Source organism: Musa acuminata, chromosome BXJ2-6 (assembly GCF_036884655.1).
Source record: "Musa acuminata AAA Group cultivar baxijiao chromosome BXJ2-6, Cavendish_Baxijiao_AAA, whole genome shotgun sequence".
NCBI lineage: Eukaryota > Viridiplantae > Streptophyta > Magnoliopsida > Zingiberales > Musaceae > Musa > Musa acuminata.
This window is the reverse complement of record NC_088343.1, coordinates 9,208,755-9,224,355: the sequence shown is the minus strand read 5'-3', so window position 1 is coordinate 9,224,355 and position 15,601 is coordinate 9,208,755. Positions and strand designations below refer to the sequence as shown.

The following is a 15,601-nucleotide window of genomic DNA, read 5'->3' as shown; positions in this document are numbered from 1 at the left end:
CAGGTAGTCATGAGGGTGAGATGTTGGGGGTGACAGAGCACTGACCCTTCATCTAGAGTCAAGTAGATGCGAATATAGAGGTTTACAGGGGCTCATGTGCAAAATGCCTGAAATAGAGAAATGTAATTTTGGACATTTTATGGGAGCAGATGCGAAAAACTCCAAAACAAAGGAAGAGAAAATAATAATAATAAATAGAAAAAGAAGGGGGGTGTCTGTCTTCTTCCAAATTGGAGGGCCAGATCGTGTTTTCCCCAAATAATAAGGTCGAGATGGATCGCAACGGCATCGGCGGCTCCTCCGAGGCGATGAGTGGCGACAGCAAGGAGGGGTACGCCACCGGCGGGGGCGAGGGCGCCTCGTCCGGGTCGTCCTCCGGGGCGTCGTCGCCGCCGCGCGCGGGGCCGGTAGGGGGAAAGCAGCGCGACAAGGCGCGGGTGAGCCAGACGTCGCTGATCCTCTGGCACACCCACCAGAACGACGTAGCCGCCGTCCGGAAGCTCCTCCAGGAGGACCGCGGCCTCGTTAACGCCCGCGACTACGACTCCCGGACGCCGCTTCACGTCGCCGCGCTCCATGGCTGGATCGACGTCGCCAAGTGCCTCCTCGACCACGGCGCCGACGTCAATGCCCAGGACCGCTGGAAGAACACGGTGAGCTACATCTATACCCTTCGCGTCTGGATGTCTTTCCTTTGTGAGGAGCGATTAATGATTCGAGTCATGAAACAGTTGTAGTATAATTGTCTTCTGAGCTGCTAATCAGCATCATCATCATCCTTTCTTCTTCTTCTTCTTCTTATTGCAACACCTTCCCTGTAACAGACGTTTATGGAATCGATTAATTTAGGTTAATGAATTGTCAATTCTTTGACCTCATAAAAGAGTCCAGGTTGTTATTCTACTGAAATTTAATAGTCAAAAGTCGTTAGTCCTGTACATGCTTGAAATTCGTTAAGATGAAAATCATGATGTGTGTAATCTAGTCAACGAGGCAAAAGGAAAAGGAAAAGTGTGGTTGATAATGATAGAAAATGTAGGTGAAGATTTTGTGAAATTAAGATGATAATATGTGGATTTACTAAAGAGAGGGCCACTTGAAGGAACTTTGTAATATGTTATAACCACGGAGGTGACATGGAAATGCATTGAGATTGCAGTTGGGCTCTGTTAGGTATTCAACAGTGTTGGACATTGACATACTTTTTTTATTACTTTGAAGATGTGTTTTTTTGTTTTTTTAATTCATTTTTTTACCCTCAGAATGATTCTTCTTTGTTTCTCTTCTCAAGCCATTTTCGAGGATTGAACTCATACTAGCACCATTCAGATATTTGTTTCGGGAGATACTAAAAAAGGAGAAAATTAAGGTCTCAAAGTGTGTGATAATTCTCCAGTTTGGAGCCCTTGTAGTGGTCGTATTAGATATAATGAAGTTTAGAGAAATTTGGGCCTGAGATTTGTTTAACACACATTTTGAGCTTCTCGTCCACCTGATGAGGTTCCTCACGGGAGAATGCATCATAAAGGTAAACAAGATTGACAAGCTACAGTTTACTGACTGGTGGAACATTCATCACAGCAATTTGAAATTTAAGGTGTCTGGCAGCATTTACTTTAATGTTAGACATGTAAGGAATGAATAGATCCCAAGCATCAATCAGGAAGTTTGACCTCGCATTATCATTAGCAAACCTTTCAAGCAAGTCTGGATGACTTTTCAATTATTATTTTTGAATCTTAGCATACAATATCCATGGACGAAGATAGTGTTCAACATCAGTTGATCATTACTATGTATCTTTCTCCTCCATCTCAAGAGAATGCCTGATGGATTTGAGATTTGGAAGTTGAGTAAATAATAATCAGATTGGGAATTGGCGAGAACATTAAACACAAACAGGAAATATAGGCTGATAACGTATTTGTGGTCTGCTCTTGTAAAACTTCTCGGCTTATTATATGACCATTCACGGGATAGATTGAAACTACAAGTTTTAAACAGTAACACTTGGTATTTGAATTAGATATCCGATGATATTATTTCTATTTTCTCTACAAAAGTTCCATGTTTCGGTTATTATTCTTTAATACATGAAAGAATTTATCTAAGGTGGGTTGGTCCTTAACTTTTATCTGTTCTTGATAGCCATTGGCCGATGCAGAAGGAGCGAAGCAGCCTAGCATGATTGAGTTGCTGAAGTCATACGGTGGTTCTTCCTATGTAAGTTTACTGCAGTGGCTACACGATTCCATTTTTATACAGAGTAAATACACTGAAGTGGTTTACCTCAATACATCTTTGTTGTGGAATTCCAGATTTTTTTATATATCAAAAATCTTAAAATAACCTTGGTTGCTTATTTTTCTTTTGCAGTTTTGTTTATTTCTGGATTGTGTATACTCAATGCATGATCTTAGTTGCATGAGTAACTAAATTTGGCTTTAGTGTACTCTTGCAGCTCCTAGCTATGCTGCTTGTCTATCTTCAGCTGAATAAAAAAATTTCAATGACTGACCTCTACATTGGTTTGCCATTGTGATATGCTGTAAATAGCTACATCTTTTTCTTGTTTGTAGCATTTTAAGTTTTCTTTCTATATCACTTCTCCCATCTTTATTATAGTAGCTTGGGATACTATAGCATTTGGCAGAGTCATACTTATAATTTTCTTTTATATATTAATGATACCGTGGAGGACTTTAAAAGTTGCACATCTAAGCTGTCTGATAAAATCTTTTATTTTACAAAAGAGCTAACCATACAACACATAATACCGAAGTTTTTTTTATATTAATTTTCGCTCATTGGGCTACAGTGTCAACTTGTTGTCCTTTGTGATTATTCTAATGTTCCGAGTTTATGTAGGACATTATCTTCAAATGGATCTTCTCCAAGATAGTCAGTTTTAGGATGAGATTTCTCTTAGTGAAAATTTCATGATTTTCAGATGCCTTTCTCCCTCACTCCTTATCAATTTGTTTTGTCCATAAAACCCGTTTCATATATATTTTTTATCAGAAGTTTCTGCTCACAACTGGAAAGATTTCCTTTTCAGTATGATAATTCATGCCAGCAGAATCATAGATTCTTAGATTCTTTTTTCACTGACCAAAAATAAATAGGCATACTTTTCATTTGACTCAAAGCTCCAATTGTAACTCAAGCTCAGATTAATGTTTTGTTCTGACATAACTGGAGTATGAAGGAATATTGACATCTGTAACGAGTGTTGATAAATGGTTTGGTTTTATCATAAATATCAGTGCGATGGTTGGAAAAGAGAAGGCTTGTAACTAATCATGCTGCCTGGTGAAAATAACACAGACCATCACTTGAGGGAACAATGTGTAAAATGCTCATTTTTGGGCATCTTGTATTTGGATTATTGGCTACAATCTGGCAAAGATGGGCTAGGCACGTAGCCAGTCACTAGGTTTCAAGCCTACTTCATCTGTACTGGTTGAATGAGTGGCTCAAACCAAGCCGTCTTACAAAATGGGTCTGTCCATAAAGTCCTCTCTGTGTCTGACCTCTCAAGACCTATCAGTGTCAATGGTCAATCACTTGACAATCAAATTGATAGAACATCACTGAATAGAACTGGCATGTGCCTTCTCTCTCTCTCTCTCTCTCTTCCCACCTGCATGCTTGTGTCAGCCTGGATTTAGTTAGAGCTGTGCCTATTATATGTTCCATGCCAGCCAACACTTGACAGTTATTTTGCAGCTAATATAGTAAATTAAATCAAATATTTAATTTGGTCCTTTTCTTGTTGTATATCAAAAACAGTTACTGTCTTCACTACCTAACTTAATTGAATTTTAATCATTGCATATGGGGCTTTTAAGAAGTTTCTTCTGACAGTTAATGTTCTATGTTCACATTGCAGGGTCAAAATGGAAGCCATTTTGAACCAAAGCCAGTTCCACCCCCTCTTCCTAGCAAGTGTGACTGGGAAATTGACCCATCCGAATTGGATTTTTCCACAGCAGCAATAATTGGAAAGGTTTACTTCTAATGCGCTGGCATTTAATGTTGCATTACTCTCATGTTGAATACCATTAATTCAATGTAGTATTCAGATTTTTTTCGCAATATCATGAAAACTTTTCTGCCAACAGTTCTGTACAATAACAGAGGCTGTTCAAAAATAAGAAAGTGAATTATGGTTTGTAATACTTCAAAATTTGTTTTCTGTCCAGTGATTGCATCTTATTTTATGGTTTGTTGACACTTGATTATTCTTAGAAGTTAAAAGTTGCTCCGCATATGCTAGACCAAGTTCCAACTAATTCATTGCATATGGACAGTGAATCATGATTGTTGTAACTTAATTATTATGCTGGTGTGGTTTATTGGAAATGCCTACTGAAGCTGAGAGATGGATTTGTAGATTTGTAGCAAGATTCATGGCTGACAACAATGGTAAATGCTTAATATTTATTACACCAATGCTAAAAGCAATCTAGTACTGAAATTTTATTTCTCATATCTGATATGAATGTGGATATGGTAAAACTAGAAAACTTAATTCTTACAATAAGGCAATTTGATAAGATCTAGTTAGCTTTGTGGTTTTCGTGAATATATAATATGAACTTTTTACACCAAATACACAATGTTATCTTTGGTGACTTTAAGCAAGTTTTGCCATTAGCAATATGGTGCAAGATAAAACGATTATGTGATCTAAAAGTAACTGAAAATCAAGATCTTGCCTATCAGCATAGAGGTTTTATGGTAGATGACAAGCAAATGTTATGATTTAAAAGAGGAACAGAAAGAATATTTTGAAGTATTAAATAGCATGTAATGAAGAAATGCATGCTTAATGTGATAAAAATGTTATTATTGGATATAAGGAGGAAATTTCTTGCTGATTTAGTGGCATAACTAGCTGTTCTTTTCTTTACTATAAATCTTCACGTATGTTGCTTACAGAATACACATTCATTTTTACTGTTGTGCTGCTTAACAAACATCCCAGCCTAAGACAAGGATGATTTATAGCCAATTTTATAATGGATCACAGAAGTAAGCTGATTGAAGATCTTTAGTGATGAATTTCAGACTTGAATCGGCTGAAGTATGTGGAAGGTCGATTTGTATAGCTGATTGAGAATGTGTGGCCAAACTTAACCCTCCACTGCCCACCCGTTTTTCTCTCTTATCTCTTCTCTCTCCTCCCAACTATGTTTTGCTATTTCACTTGCTATATTCTGGTTATTCTGACCAACAAGCTATCTTTTAGATTATCTCGAATTTTAATTCGGTCTTGTAGCGCCTCCGGTGCTGAATTTAGTTGAGTTTTTGCTCGTTGCTTATCCATGGAATGATGTAGCTCACACTTGCAGGGTTCTTTTGGTGAAATTATAAAAGCTTATTGGCGTGGAACACCTGTGGCTGTGAAACGTATTCTTCCATCTTTATCTGATGACAGATTGGTGATGTAAGAATGTTTTATTTTGTTCTGGAAACTTTTATGATTGCTTTGTTTATTAGAGTATAACTAGTTCCTTTTCTTCAGTGAAAAAAATTACACTTGGAAAGAAAACCTATCTAAGCAGATCTAGTCCTTACTGGGTGTGAAGTTTATATCAAACATCGTGTCTCTTACAAGAATCTGAGAACTGTTTATGAATTACTTCTGAGTACAATCATTCATTTTGTATTGACACTTATTCTTCTTCTTCGATCTTACTGAGATGGTGCCATCCCCTGACCATTTACATCATTCATGATATAACGAACCTATAAATAATTATATTTTCTGTTTATGGATTCCTTGCTATGATTTCTTTATATTAAATGAGGCTCTTGTTGGGTGAGTTTTTTGTTTACAATTTTTTTGTCCCTATTTATTCTGTTAAGCATAGTGTAATTCTTGATAGGTGTTTGCTGGTGTTTAAGCACTTGGGCAACTGTTTTCCAAGCCCAGTTTGTGATCTTTTGTTTTATTTTTCTGGTTTGGTCAACATTTAAATATCCATTTTATCAGAAGGCATAATACAGTGAGAGACAACTTACCAGTTACCATGTTATGATTCAGCCAGGATTTCCGGCATGAGGTAAATTTGCTAGTAAAGCTGCGGCATCCCAACATCGTTCAATTTCTTGGAGCTGTAACAGAAAGGAAACCATTGATGCTTGTCACAGAGTATTTGAGAGGGGTTGAAAAACGATATTCCTAGCCATGTTCTTCACAAATGAAAGTAACCTTATCTAAATGTCTAAGCAAGGTTTATTTGTGTCTTATTTCAGGGTGATCTTCATCAGCATCTGAAGGAAAAGGGCCCACTCAGTACAGTAACAGCTATCAACTTTGCCTTGGATATTGCCAGGTAATCAGGATCTTCATTTGCAAGTCTCTATAACTTTTATCATGTTTTCTGAAGCTAAATAACTTTTATTTTTTTTTTCTTTAGTGGTGGAAACTTAATATTCCAAATAAACACCTCTGCATATTATGGGATATAATTTGTTACTAGTTGAGAACTCTGCTTGTAATTGCTTTTGCAGGATCCTTTTTTGTTCACAAAATGAACAATCTACTCGTTATTAAGCATAACTAAAAAAGTTCCTAGCAGAATTTATGATGAGAGTACAAGTTAGAGTAAAACAGTTCATCCATAAGCAAGTTTCCAACATGATCGGCAAGCCAACTGTCTGCATTTTGAATAAGTTTAGCTCAATTAGGAGTGTAGTATTATGTTATGGCTATGGTGACATATCAATACGGCAATAAGTTTGAGTTAGGAGTATGGTATTATGTTATCGCACCAGTGGCGTATATATACAGAAGGATCAGAGCCTTAGAAGATATATTAGATTGTTATTTTTTATTGCAATCGAATTATCATTTGTTAATGGTTCATTCTTCTCTTTTCTCTCTCTTTGATCCTTTGGCGGCAAATTCTCCGCCTATTGAAGAATACTCTGATAGGAGATTTATTAATGACAGATAGGATGGTCATATATTATCAGAGGTAAATTCTTTCTTCAAGCTTCCATGATGAAATGATGCAGCAAAAAGGAAAATAGATAGATGCATCATGTCATGTGCATAGTTTGTTCCTTTCAGTAATAATTTGATCTCTCCAAAGCCCATCAGACAAAATCCCTCTGTCATTGATGTTGCTTCAGTTATGTATCCAACATAGAGAACCTTTAACTGTGTTACTACACATGACAAAGTAGGAAAACAATTGACCATAATATATATACACAAACACACACACACATGAACAGAAAGGATATGGTATTAACCAAGGATTACAATACTAAATGATACCGCCCGGTACGCAAATCGTCCGCTACCAAGCGGTACCGTTGGTCTAGCCCCGTGTTGGACGATACGGGACTGTATCGGGCGGTATTAGCCAGGCTGCGGCGAGGGAAGAAGAAGCGTCAAGGGAGAAGAGAGAGAAGGCACTCAAAGAAGAGGGAGAATCGGGAGAATCTCGACGCTTCCCAATCCGGTGCCGCCCTCCCTTGATGATCCTAATCCAGGAGGTAACGGAGAGGCGGCAGCTCGGTTTCTTCTTTGCCGAAGGCTGGAGACGTCTGCGACCTTCGATGTTTTCGCTGAACGCCGTAGATGAGGAGAATACCGTATTCTTCTCCTCGACTAACGCGACGAGGAGAAGAAAAGGAGGCGATGCCGTCGAGGTAGCATACGCCTCCTTTTTAATTTTTTATATTATATATATATATATATATATATATATATATACACACACACACACATACCGAGCGGTATGCCCGTACCATATCGTATTGAGCAAAGCTTGATATGCCGGTATGATACGAAATTACGAACCTTGGTATTAACATGAGCAATATTGATTGTTTTAGCAAACTTAGTCGATGAAAAAAAAGCATATCCGTGTTCCAGCCAGCTGAGTTGTAATAGCAGCAAGCATAGCCTTGCTGATCGTGTCACAGAACAGTTCCTGCCATGCTATGCTGACACACTTCTGTCACAATGAGTGCCATAACCCTTTGTACCTCAATAATATATTTTCTACTATGTTTGAGCTTACAACTTTCTTTCAGTACTTTATATATGGTAGTTCCTATTGTTGTTTCTGGTCCTATGAGACAGGGGCATGGCATATCTCCATAACGAGCCAAATGTGATCATACACCGAGATCTAAAACCAAGGTTAGTTCACTTGGCAATATATATATATATATATATATATATATATATATGTTCTTGATGTAGACTGTTTAGAGCTTACTCTACTGTTTCTACTTTCAGAAATGTCCTTTTGGTGAACTCAAATGCGGATCATTTGAAGGTTGGAGACTTTGGACTAAGCAAACTCATCAGAGCCCAAAACGCACATGATGTGTACAAAATGACGGGAGAAACTGGAAGCTGTGAGTGTGGAACCAAATTTGTCTAAGCTAAGTAGTACTTTTGAACACTTAGGCTGATTTTTGTTTTGCTTTGTGAGAATCAGATCGATATATGGCTCCTGAAGTATTCAAACATAGGAAATATGATAAGAAAGTTGATGTGTTCTCGTTTGCTATGATATTGTATGAGGTAAGTGTTTTTCTGATTAGTGATTCAGTGACTGATGATTAGTTGACTTAATGGTTCTTGACAAATTCGTGATTGTTTCCTTAGATGCTCGAAGGTGAGCCCCCATTTTCAAATCATGAACCATATGAAGCTGCCAAGCTTGTTGCAGGAGGAAACCGTCCATCGTTCCGTGCGAAAGGATACATTCAGGAACTTAGGGAGTAAGTATTATTCCCTATGCGGTCACTTTGCCTTTGGCTCGCACCCTTTTTATTTCTGATGTGGTTTTGCTAAAATTGCCACCGAGTGGGTGCCAAATTTTGCTATATCTTACATTCTCATCGATAAGAATCAGAAAACAGATAGGCATGGAAACCATCTATAAATATTTCTCTAATGTGATTTATTTTTCTTTCAACCAATGTATTTCGTGGTTTAGAACATAATTGAAAGTTGAAACTCCAACTATCGTCATCGAGTTATTATTATTCGAGAGACAGGAAATAACATCCTTTTTGGTGTGTGAGTTTTGCAGCTTGACAGATGAATGTTGGGCCGCCGATATGAACAGGAGACCCTCCTTTCTTGTTATTCTCAAGAGGCTCGAAAAGATTAAGGAGAACGCATCACAAGAACACCATTGGAGCATTTTCAACCAGTAGGCGATCTCTCTCCAGCTATGCATCTTTGTGTTCTCATATACTAGATTGTGTTTTGTATGTTAAATTAAAGGAAAAGAAAATTCCCAACTCTGTACCACCACCACTCATTATGGAACAATAAAAAGGCTTCGATCTTACCTGCTCTCACAGATGACGGTTCATCAATGAGTTGATCGATCGTGCGCCTCTGCTAATACTCTCGCTTGCCATCGGCTGCAGCAACCCTCCTTTTCAGGGTCTTACACACACACTCTCTCTCTCTCTCCTTATCTTGGATGCATAAATGATTATAAATTGCTGTTGATTTCTGCATCAGTTCTCCATTGCTATTGCTCTATGGAGAATTGCCCTTTATCATTGCAAGTTACATTGCTACTGTAATTATGTTGGTCTTATCAAAACAAACTGAGTGAGAAACCATGACACTGTAAATCTCGGTCAACACAAGAAATTTAAGAACTTGAAAAGGTTTAGAAAGTCGATTATAATATTTTTCCAAAAAAACTGTACTTTATAAAAGGATAAATTCTCCAAAATTTTGAAATTTTTATTATTATTCACAGAATGATCCATCTTGGCTTTCGTCCAGTTGTCTTCATCTCGTAGTAATATGGGTCGTTGTGATCACTTTCATAGCCGTCTTCATCTCGTTGTAATATGGATTATTGTGATCACTTTCATCGCCTTTTGAGAATCATCTGTCATCTTTGCTCTACTGTGATTGCCTTTCATCTCATCATGGCCACATTTGGTCCACCATGATCATTTTTATTGTCTTTTGAGAATCAATCTTGCGATGACAACTATCATTATATTGACCACCGCTCCACCATGACAACAATCCCCACGATAATAACCACATGAAACCTCCCTCCCCTAATTATTGGAGGTTGTAGGGGCTATGATTGTGGTGGAGCAAAGGTCGACTAGCGACAACATCGCTGTGGGGTGGGGTGGGGTGATTTGCGATGTCATGATCTTAAGCCTCCTAACGTCTCAAGACGATCATAGTGAGACGAAGGTAACAATCGACAATACCCACCTAAAAGAGAAGGTGATGACAACCAATCATACAAGGATAATATCATCTTGTAGAAAACATGGGACACTGGACAAGAATAAAGTAAAAAAGAAGAGGTTATGTGAAAAATAAAATTAAACATTTCATGGATTATTTTGAAATGAAAACAAACCTAAGCAATATACTTTGAAATTCATGAAATATTAACTATAAGTCTTTTAAACCATCACATACAATTTGACAGCTAAATAACAAGACTTTTCAAGTAATGTAAATAAGATAGATGATATTACGTTCTCATTGTCCTAAGATACTCAAGTCATTGTTTAGATAGCATGACGATAACACGGAGGAAGAAGACATGGCGTGATCAGCTTACACCACCAAACTCAAACCACAAACGAACATGCTACATTAGATCTTCTCCAAGGCCTGAAGGATGTCAGCCTTCAAGTCCTCAAAACCCTCGACCCCAAAACTGAACCTAACCAGGTTGTCCTTGATCCCATACTTGGCTGTTCTTTCCGGTCTGCTGAGGTCCCTGCACACAGATGATGCAGGTCAGAACTCATATGCTTGGACTATGTATTAAGTAAGCAATCAATGGGTTTCCAACCACAGAATGCTCAACATACAACCTATTTCTACATGTACTCAGCCAACAGAAACCTCACATATAGTTAATTGCTCACTGAATTAATTACCAGTAAGACATGATGGCAGGTTGATCGACGATACTTTCACAGCCTCCAAATGATGGAGCAATGTAAGGTATCTTCAAAGAATCAAGAAACTTCTTGGTAGTGCTCAAGTCACCAGCTATCTGCATCACCCATGTAACCGTAATGTTCAGATGTGTGAGATATTTATAGCTCCTGGCTACGGAGCCAAAGATGGTCCTCACCTCAAAACTGACCACGCCACCAAAACCAGTCATTTGACGCTTGGCAATGTGATGTTCTGGATGACTTGGCAGACCAGGATAATAGACACAGATTATCTAACAAAAACTATGTTAAAACTCAAACAAAAAGTATAGCTAAGAACTCGTAAAACAGTAAAAATAATTAGTGTTTCTATTGTTGAACATTATTTTCTACAATCCACTCCACCAAATAATGACAGCTACTATAAAAATCACGAACCAAACCATGATAAACATTAAACATGGAATCTACGCACAATAAAAGAAAGGTCTTCCAGGAGATTCGAGATACAGAAATTTCTATCTATTTACTTTTATACATGTAAAAGAAGCCTAGTAGAAACCATACTTTCACAACCATATCCTGACTTTCACAATCATTAAATAACCTTATTCAGTGGTAAACTGGGCACCTGCACAATCGCCCTCACCCACCATCTATTAAAATGGCATGGTAAGGTTCAAATGTGACGTCCATTAGTTGTTCTATGAAGTAGAGCAAGAAATAAAGAGTTGAAACAGATGATTTCTGTTAACAGAGAACAGTATAATACTAATATTCTTGTGATATACCAAAACGACATTAGAAATGCTACTTAAAACTAGTTAGATTAAACAACTAAAACTCATGATCTGAGCACAAGCAACTGCGAGCCTGGAGGGTAAGAAGGTTGGAGTTGCAACAGGTGGTTTAATTAGTGGGAATTATTATAAAGCAAAGGAACCCTGATCATCTTCCATTACCATCAAATAAAATATATAAAAGAAATAAAAGGAATATAGTTTTCCTTCACATACCTTAGGATGCTCCTCTAAAAGTTGGGCCATCCTCAATGCTGTACTATTTTGATTCTGTACACGCAGATGCAGCGTCTTCATACCTCTGAGGATCATATATGCGGCATTCTGAACAGTGGAAATTTGTACAAAGTTGCAGTTACGTTCAATACAGTTTAAATTGGCAATTCCCTCATTGGCGTGGTAGCAGAGAGTCACTTACAGAATTAAGGACACCACCAACAACATTATGATAGAGCCGGATTTTGGAGATTAGCTCCTCAGAACCACTAATGCAACCTCCAATGACCTAAAAAAGGAAGTAATTTTATAATTTATGCCAAAAAAAAATTAAAACTTTTGTCATGCCTCATTTAACTTACATCATTGTGACCAGCAATAAATTTTGTGGCAGAATGCAATATTAGGTCAGCCCCTAAAGCTAAAGCCTTCTGATTAACAGGTGATGCAAAAGTGCCATCTATGCAAACCAATGCACCATTGTTATGGCAAAGTCGCGAAACCAACTCAATATCAATACATCTGAGGAATGGATTAGTTGGAGATTCTGTGAAGAAAAGAGTTACCTGAGCAAAAGATTTTGTTAGCAACAGACCAACTAGGGAAATTAATAAACATAATATATATATTATATCAAAAGTGAAGAAGCATTACAAACATTATTTTGTTCCAATGTGCTTTTTAGGGACTCAGTATCAGCAGGATCAATGACAGTTGCCTGCATTTCAAGAATACTGAAATCAGAAGGATGCAAAAAACAGCATAGACATATATAACAGATCGAATGATGAGATACAATAGAACATTGACAAGAAGGTTAAGCAAAAATAATTCAGAAGGCTAATATCTTTTAGTAATGCTACACACATGTACGAGTCAAAGATTTGATCACTGTGACATAATCAATTAAACTCTATAGTGATTATCTTATTTCCTTCATTCATTCAGAAGTCCTGGGACCAATTATTTTATACTCAAAACTGAACCCAGTCTAAAGCTAACCTAAGCCTAGGTTCGAATTAAACATGAAATTAATTTAATAGGCTCTAGTGAAGCTCCACAAGGCTGGCCTATGTGATCTCGGGAAGAAAGCAAATTAGAGAAAGAATGGGCTGGGTTGGACCTGGGTTTGAAGTACGCCTACAGTTTGAAGATTAGATCTAAAACTAGTCCAGAATAAAACAAATCTTGGGCCATGCCAGACCAACAGTCATGATGGAGTTCCTGGGAGAAATAAAATTGTGCCCAGCCAGGAGTAGGTTAGAACTCATCAAAAAAAGTCTAACTGTGCCTAAGGGCCTAAACCTTCAGCCTTTACTCTTTTGGGTCACCACAGTTTGGTCATTGGATAAACCCAGCTTATTGACACTATGATGTTTCTTCACATGCATATGTATGTTGAGCATTTATGTCCGAAGGTGTTTAACGAAAAATTAAATGCCCAGCATACGGTCAATATACAAATGGGTCCAAGAGATCATTATCAAATCAACCAAAATTTGCACTTGTGATTAAAAGAGTCATTGTAGGAAGTTTTCACCAAATAATAATGGATGTCATAGAACATATTTTAACCACTGCACATCTTCCAGCCATGCCAAAATGATAAAGCAAGCCTGAAAAGCATCTCATACAAGCTCCACATTCTTTTATATAGAAAATAAAGAATTTTAGGGAGTTACCGAAATTCCCATCTTTGGAAGTTCACTTTCAATGAAAATTCTGGTCTTCCTGTAACAGCCATTGGTGGTCACAATATGCCCACCAGCAGGAACCAAAGCCGAGAACATAGCTACACTGGCATACATGCCAGATGAAACAAACAAGGTTGATTCAGCTCTCTCTAGCGCACTGCTCAAAGATAAAGTAGCATTGAACGACAGTGTGGATCAGCAAACAGAATAGATATCCAAGACATAAAAACCAAAGCGCACCTCATCTTCTCCTCCAATGCCTGTGTGGTTGGGTTCCCATAGCGACCATATTCAAAACTAGCATGTCTTTTTTCCTACAGAATAAAAATGACAATGCAATAGAATAATTAAATCTCATAAAGAGCCCAAGAAATGGTAAAACAAGTTCCAACTAATATTTGAAATATAACCAGAAACCTTGAAGTCGATCAACTCATCTGAGTTGCTGAACCAGTAGGCTGAAGTATTAACAACCGGGGTGGTAATGCCATCTGTGGTTATACCACGCCCAAGTCTCTCACCTGTACAATAATATGAAGAGAGACCTTCACAATCTTACATGGTCAATTTACTAAAGCCAGATCACCAAATCAAATTGGTATATTCACAATAGACACAAAAAGAGTAGTAGCCAAGCTACTCAACTAAACGATGGCTTTATTAACCATTCATCTACGAGAAAATGGTAGTTCTAAGTACTCTAGTTTCATGTTTCTGAGCATTGAGGTCTCAATTTTTAGCATCAATACATAAGATTATTATTCAGCATAGGCATAGATCTAACGTTCAGAAAAGATACCTAATATCTGCTAGAAAAGAGAAGCAAGACATGACAAACTGAAGATTCTGTACCAGCATGAACCGCAAGGCTCCCATCAGAGCTGAATAACGCTGCGGCCTTTGCAACGACAGAGGCTTTCGCATCCTGCACTCCCGGAACACCCAAATCTACACCACTATGATCGACTCCACCACCAACGTGGGTTGAACCATCCGACCCCGCCGCCTCGGGAACCGCAGAAGCGTCCGACGAGGCAGCGGAGCGTGGACCCTCGAAGGCCGGAGGGTCATTCGACCACGAAGCCGCCGCGATCTGCGCGACCCCTATGTTGCAACAGTTCCGGCGCGCCTTGATGCTTAACTGGCGGACGAAATTGGGGGGAAACCGGAGGATCAAGGGAGAGGCGCGGCCACCGCGGAGGGAAGAGGCGGCGGGCATTTCGATGCGTGGCCGAGCGCCGGAGTCGGACGAGCGGCAGTCGGTGGCAGAGAAGTAGGGTTTAGAGTGTGGTGTCGACGGGAGGCAGAGGGCGGAGGAGATGGCCATTGTGAGCGTAGAGGACGGCGACCGCATCGGAAACGAAATTAAAAGAGAACAAATGAGAGGTAATTTATCGGAAAGAAAGAAATTACCTTTCTATAGAAGCGGCGATGATTGATGATTATATTTCCTTCCTCACCGTTGGATTGCTTTACGATTCGTGAACATTTGAATCCAGCCGTGGATTCTATTCACCCATTTTATCTTTGCGGTTCGCCTGTAGAGCAGGCGCCCAAGCGGATTCGCAAACCCACGCTGGGAACTTGGCGGGACGCATTGTGGAAGGGAGATTTTGATTGGTGTAGAGAATAGGTGGAACTCTCGGGCGACGGCTGTGGTGTAGCCGACTAGTTTGGTTGGTGGAGGAGTACATCATCACAAGGCCCAGTTGCAGGCTCGGCCATCATGGTAATGGGCTCCATGGAAAGGTTAGAGAGATGAGGATCCCCTGTCTCGGCCCAATCACGGTCCAAGAGTTCTTCCTACTTGCGCTGTAAGTCTCTGCCGATGGACCCCGCGGCTCACGAGGGCGGGTCCGCTTTCATGGGTGGAGAAACATGGACCCGGTCCCGGATAGACGACAGATGATGGGATCTAAAGTGGAACTCTCACCTCGACATGAAACAGCGCTCGTATTGGGAAGG

At 39.0% G+C, this 15,601-nt stretch overlaps 2 protein-coding genes across 2 annotated transcripts; one reads left to right on the top strand and one right to left on the bottom strand.

Moving 5' to 3' along the window:
- Window positions 1–221: 221 nt before the first annotated feature.
- On the top strand, window positions 222–9,347 carry LOC103987495 (serine/threonine-protein kinase VIK). The gene is made up of 11 exons (XM_009405818.3): window positions 222–653; window positions 2,149–2,223; window positions 3,893–4,009; window positions 5,358–5,452; window positions 6,053–6,173; window positions 6,265–6,344; window positions 8,108–8,167; window positions 8,267–8,388; window positions 8,472–8,557; window positions 8,642–8,757; window positions 9,072–9,347. Exons 1-11 carry the CDS (start codon window positions 273–275, stop codon window positions 9,196–9,198), a joined length of 1,380 nt encoding a protein of 459 aa, XP_009404093.2. The 5' UTR covers window positions 222–272; the 3' UTR covers window positions 9,199–9,347.
- A 1,054-nt stretch (window positions 9,348–10,401) lies between these two features.
- LOC135614658 (cystathionine gamma-synthase 1, chloroplastic-like) lies at window positions 10,402–15,369 on the bottom strand. The gene is made up of 11 exons (XM_065112252.1): window positions 14,489–15,369; window positions 14,054–14,157; window positions 13,877–13,950; window positions 13,625–13,793; window positions 12,601–12,660; window positions 12,305–12,508; window positions 12,145–12,231; window positions 11,943–12,050; window positions 11,124–11,219; window positions 10,924–11,042; window positions 10,402–10,760 (listed from the first exon to the last, which is right to left on the bottom strand). Exons 1-11 carry the CDS (start codon window positions 14,988–14,990, stop codon window positions 10,634–10,636), a joined length of 1,650 nt encoding a protein of 549 aa, XP_064968324.1. The 5' UTR covers window positions 14,991–15,369; the 3' UTR covers window positions 10,402–10,633.
- Between the last annotated feature and the right edge of the window lie 232 nt (window positions 15,370–15,601).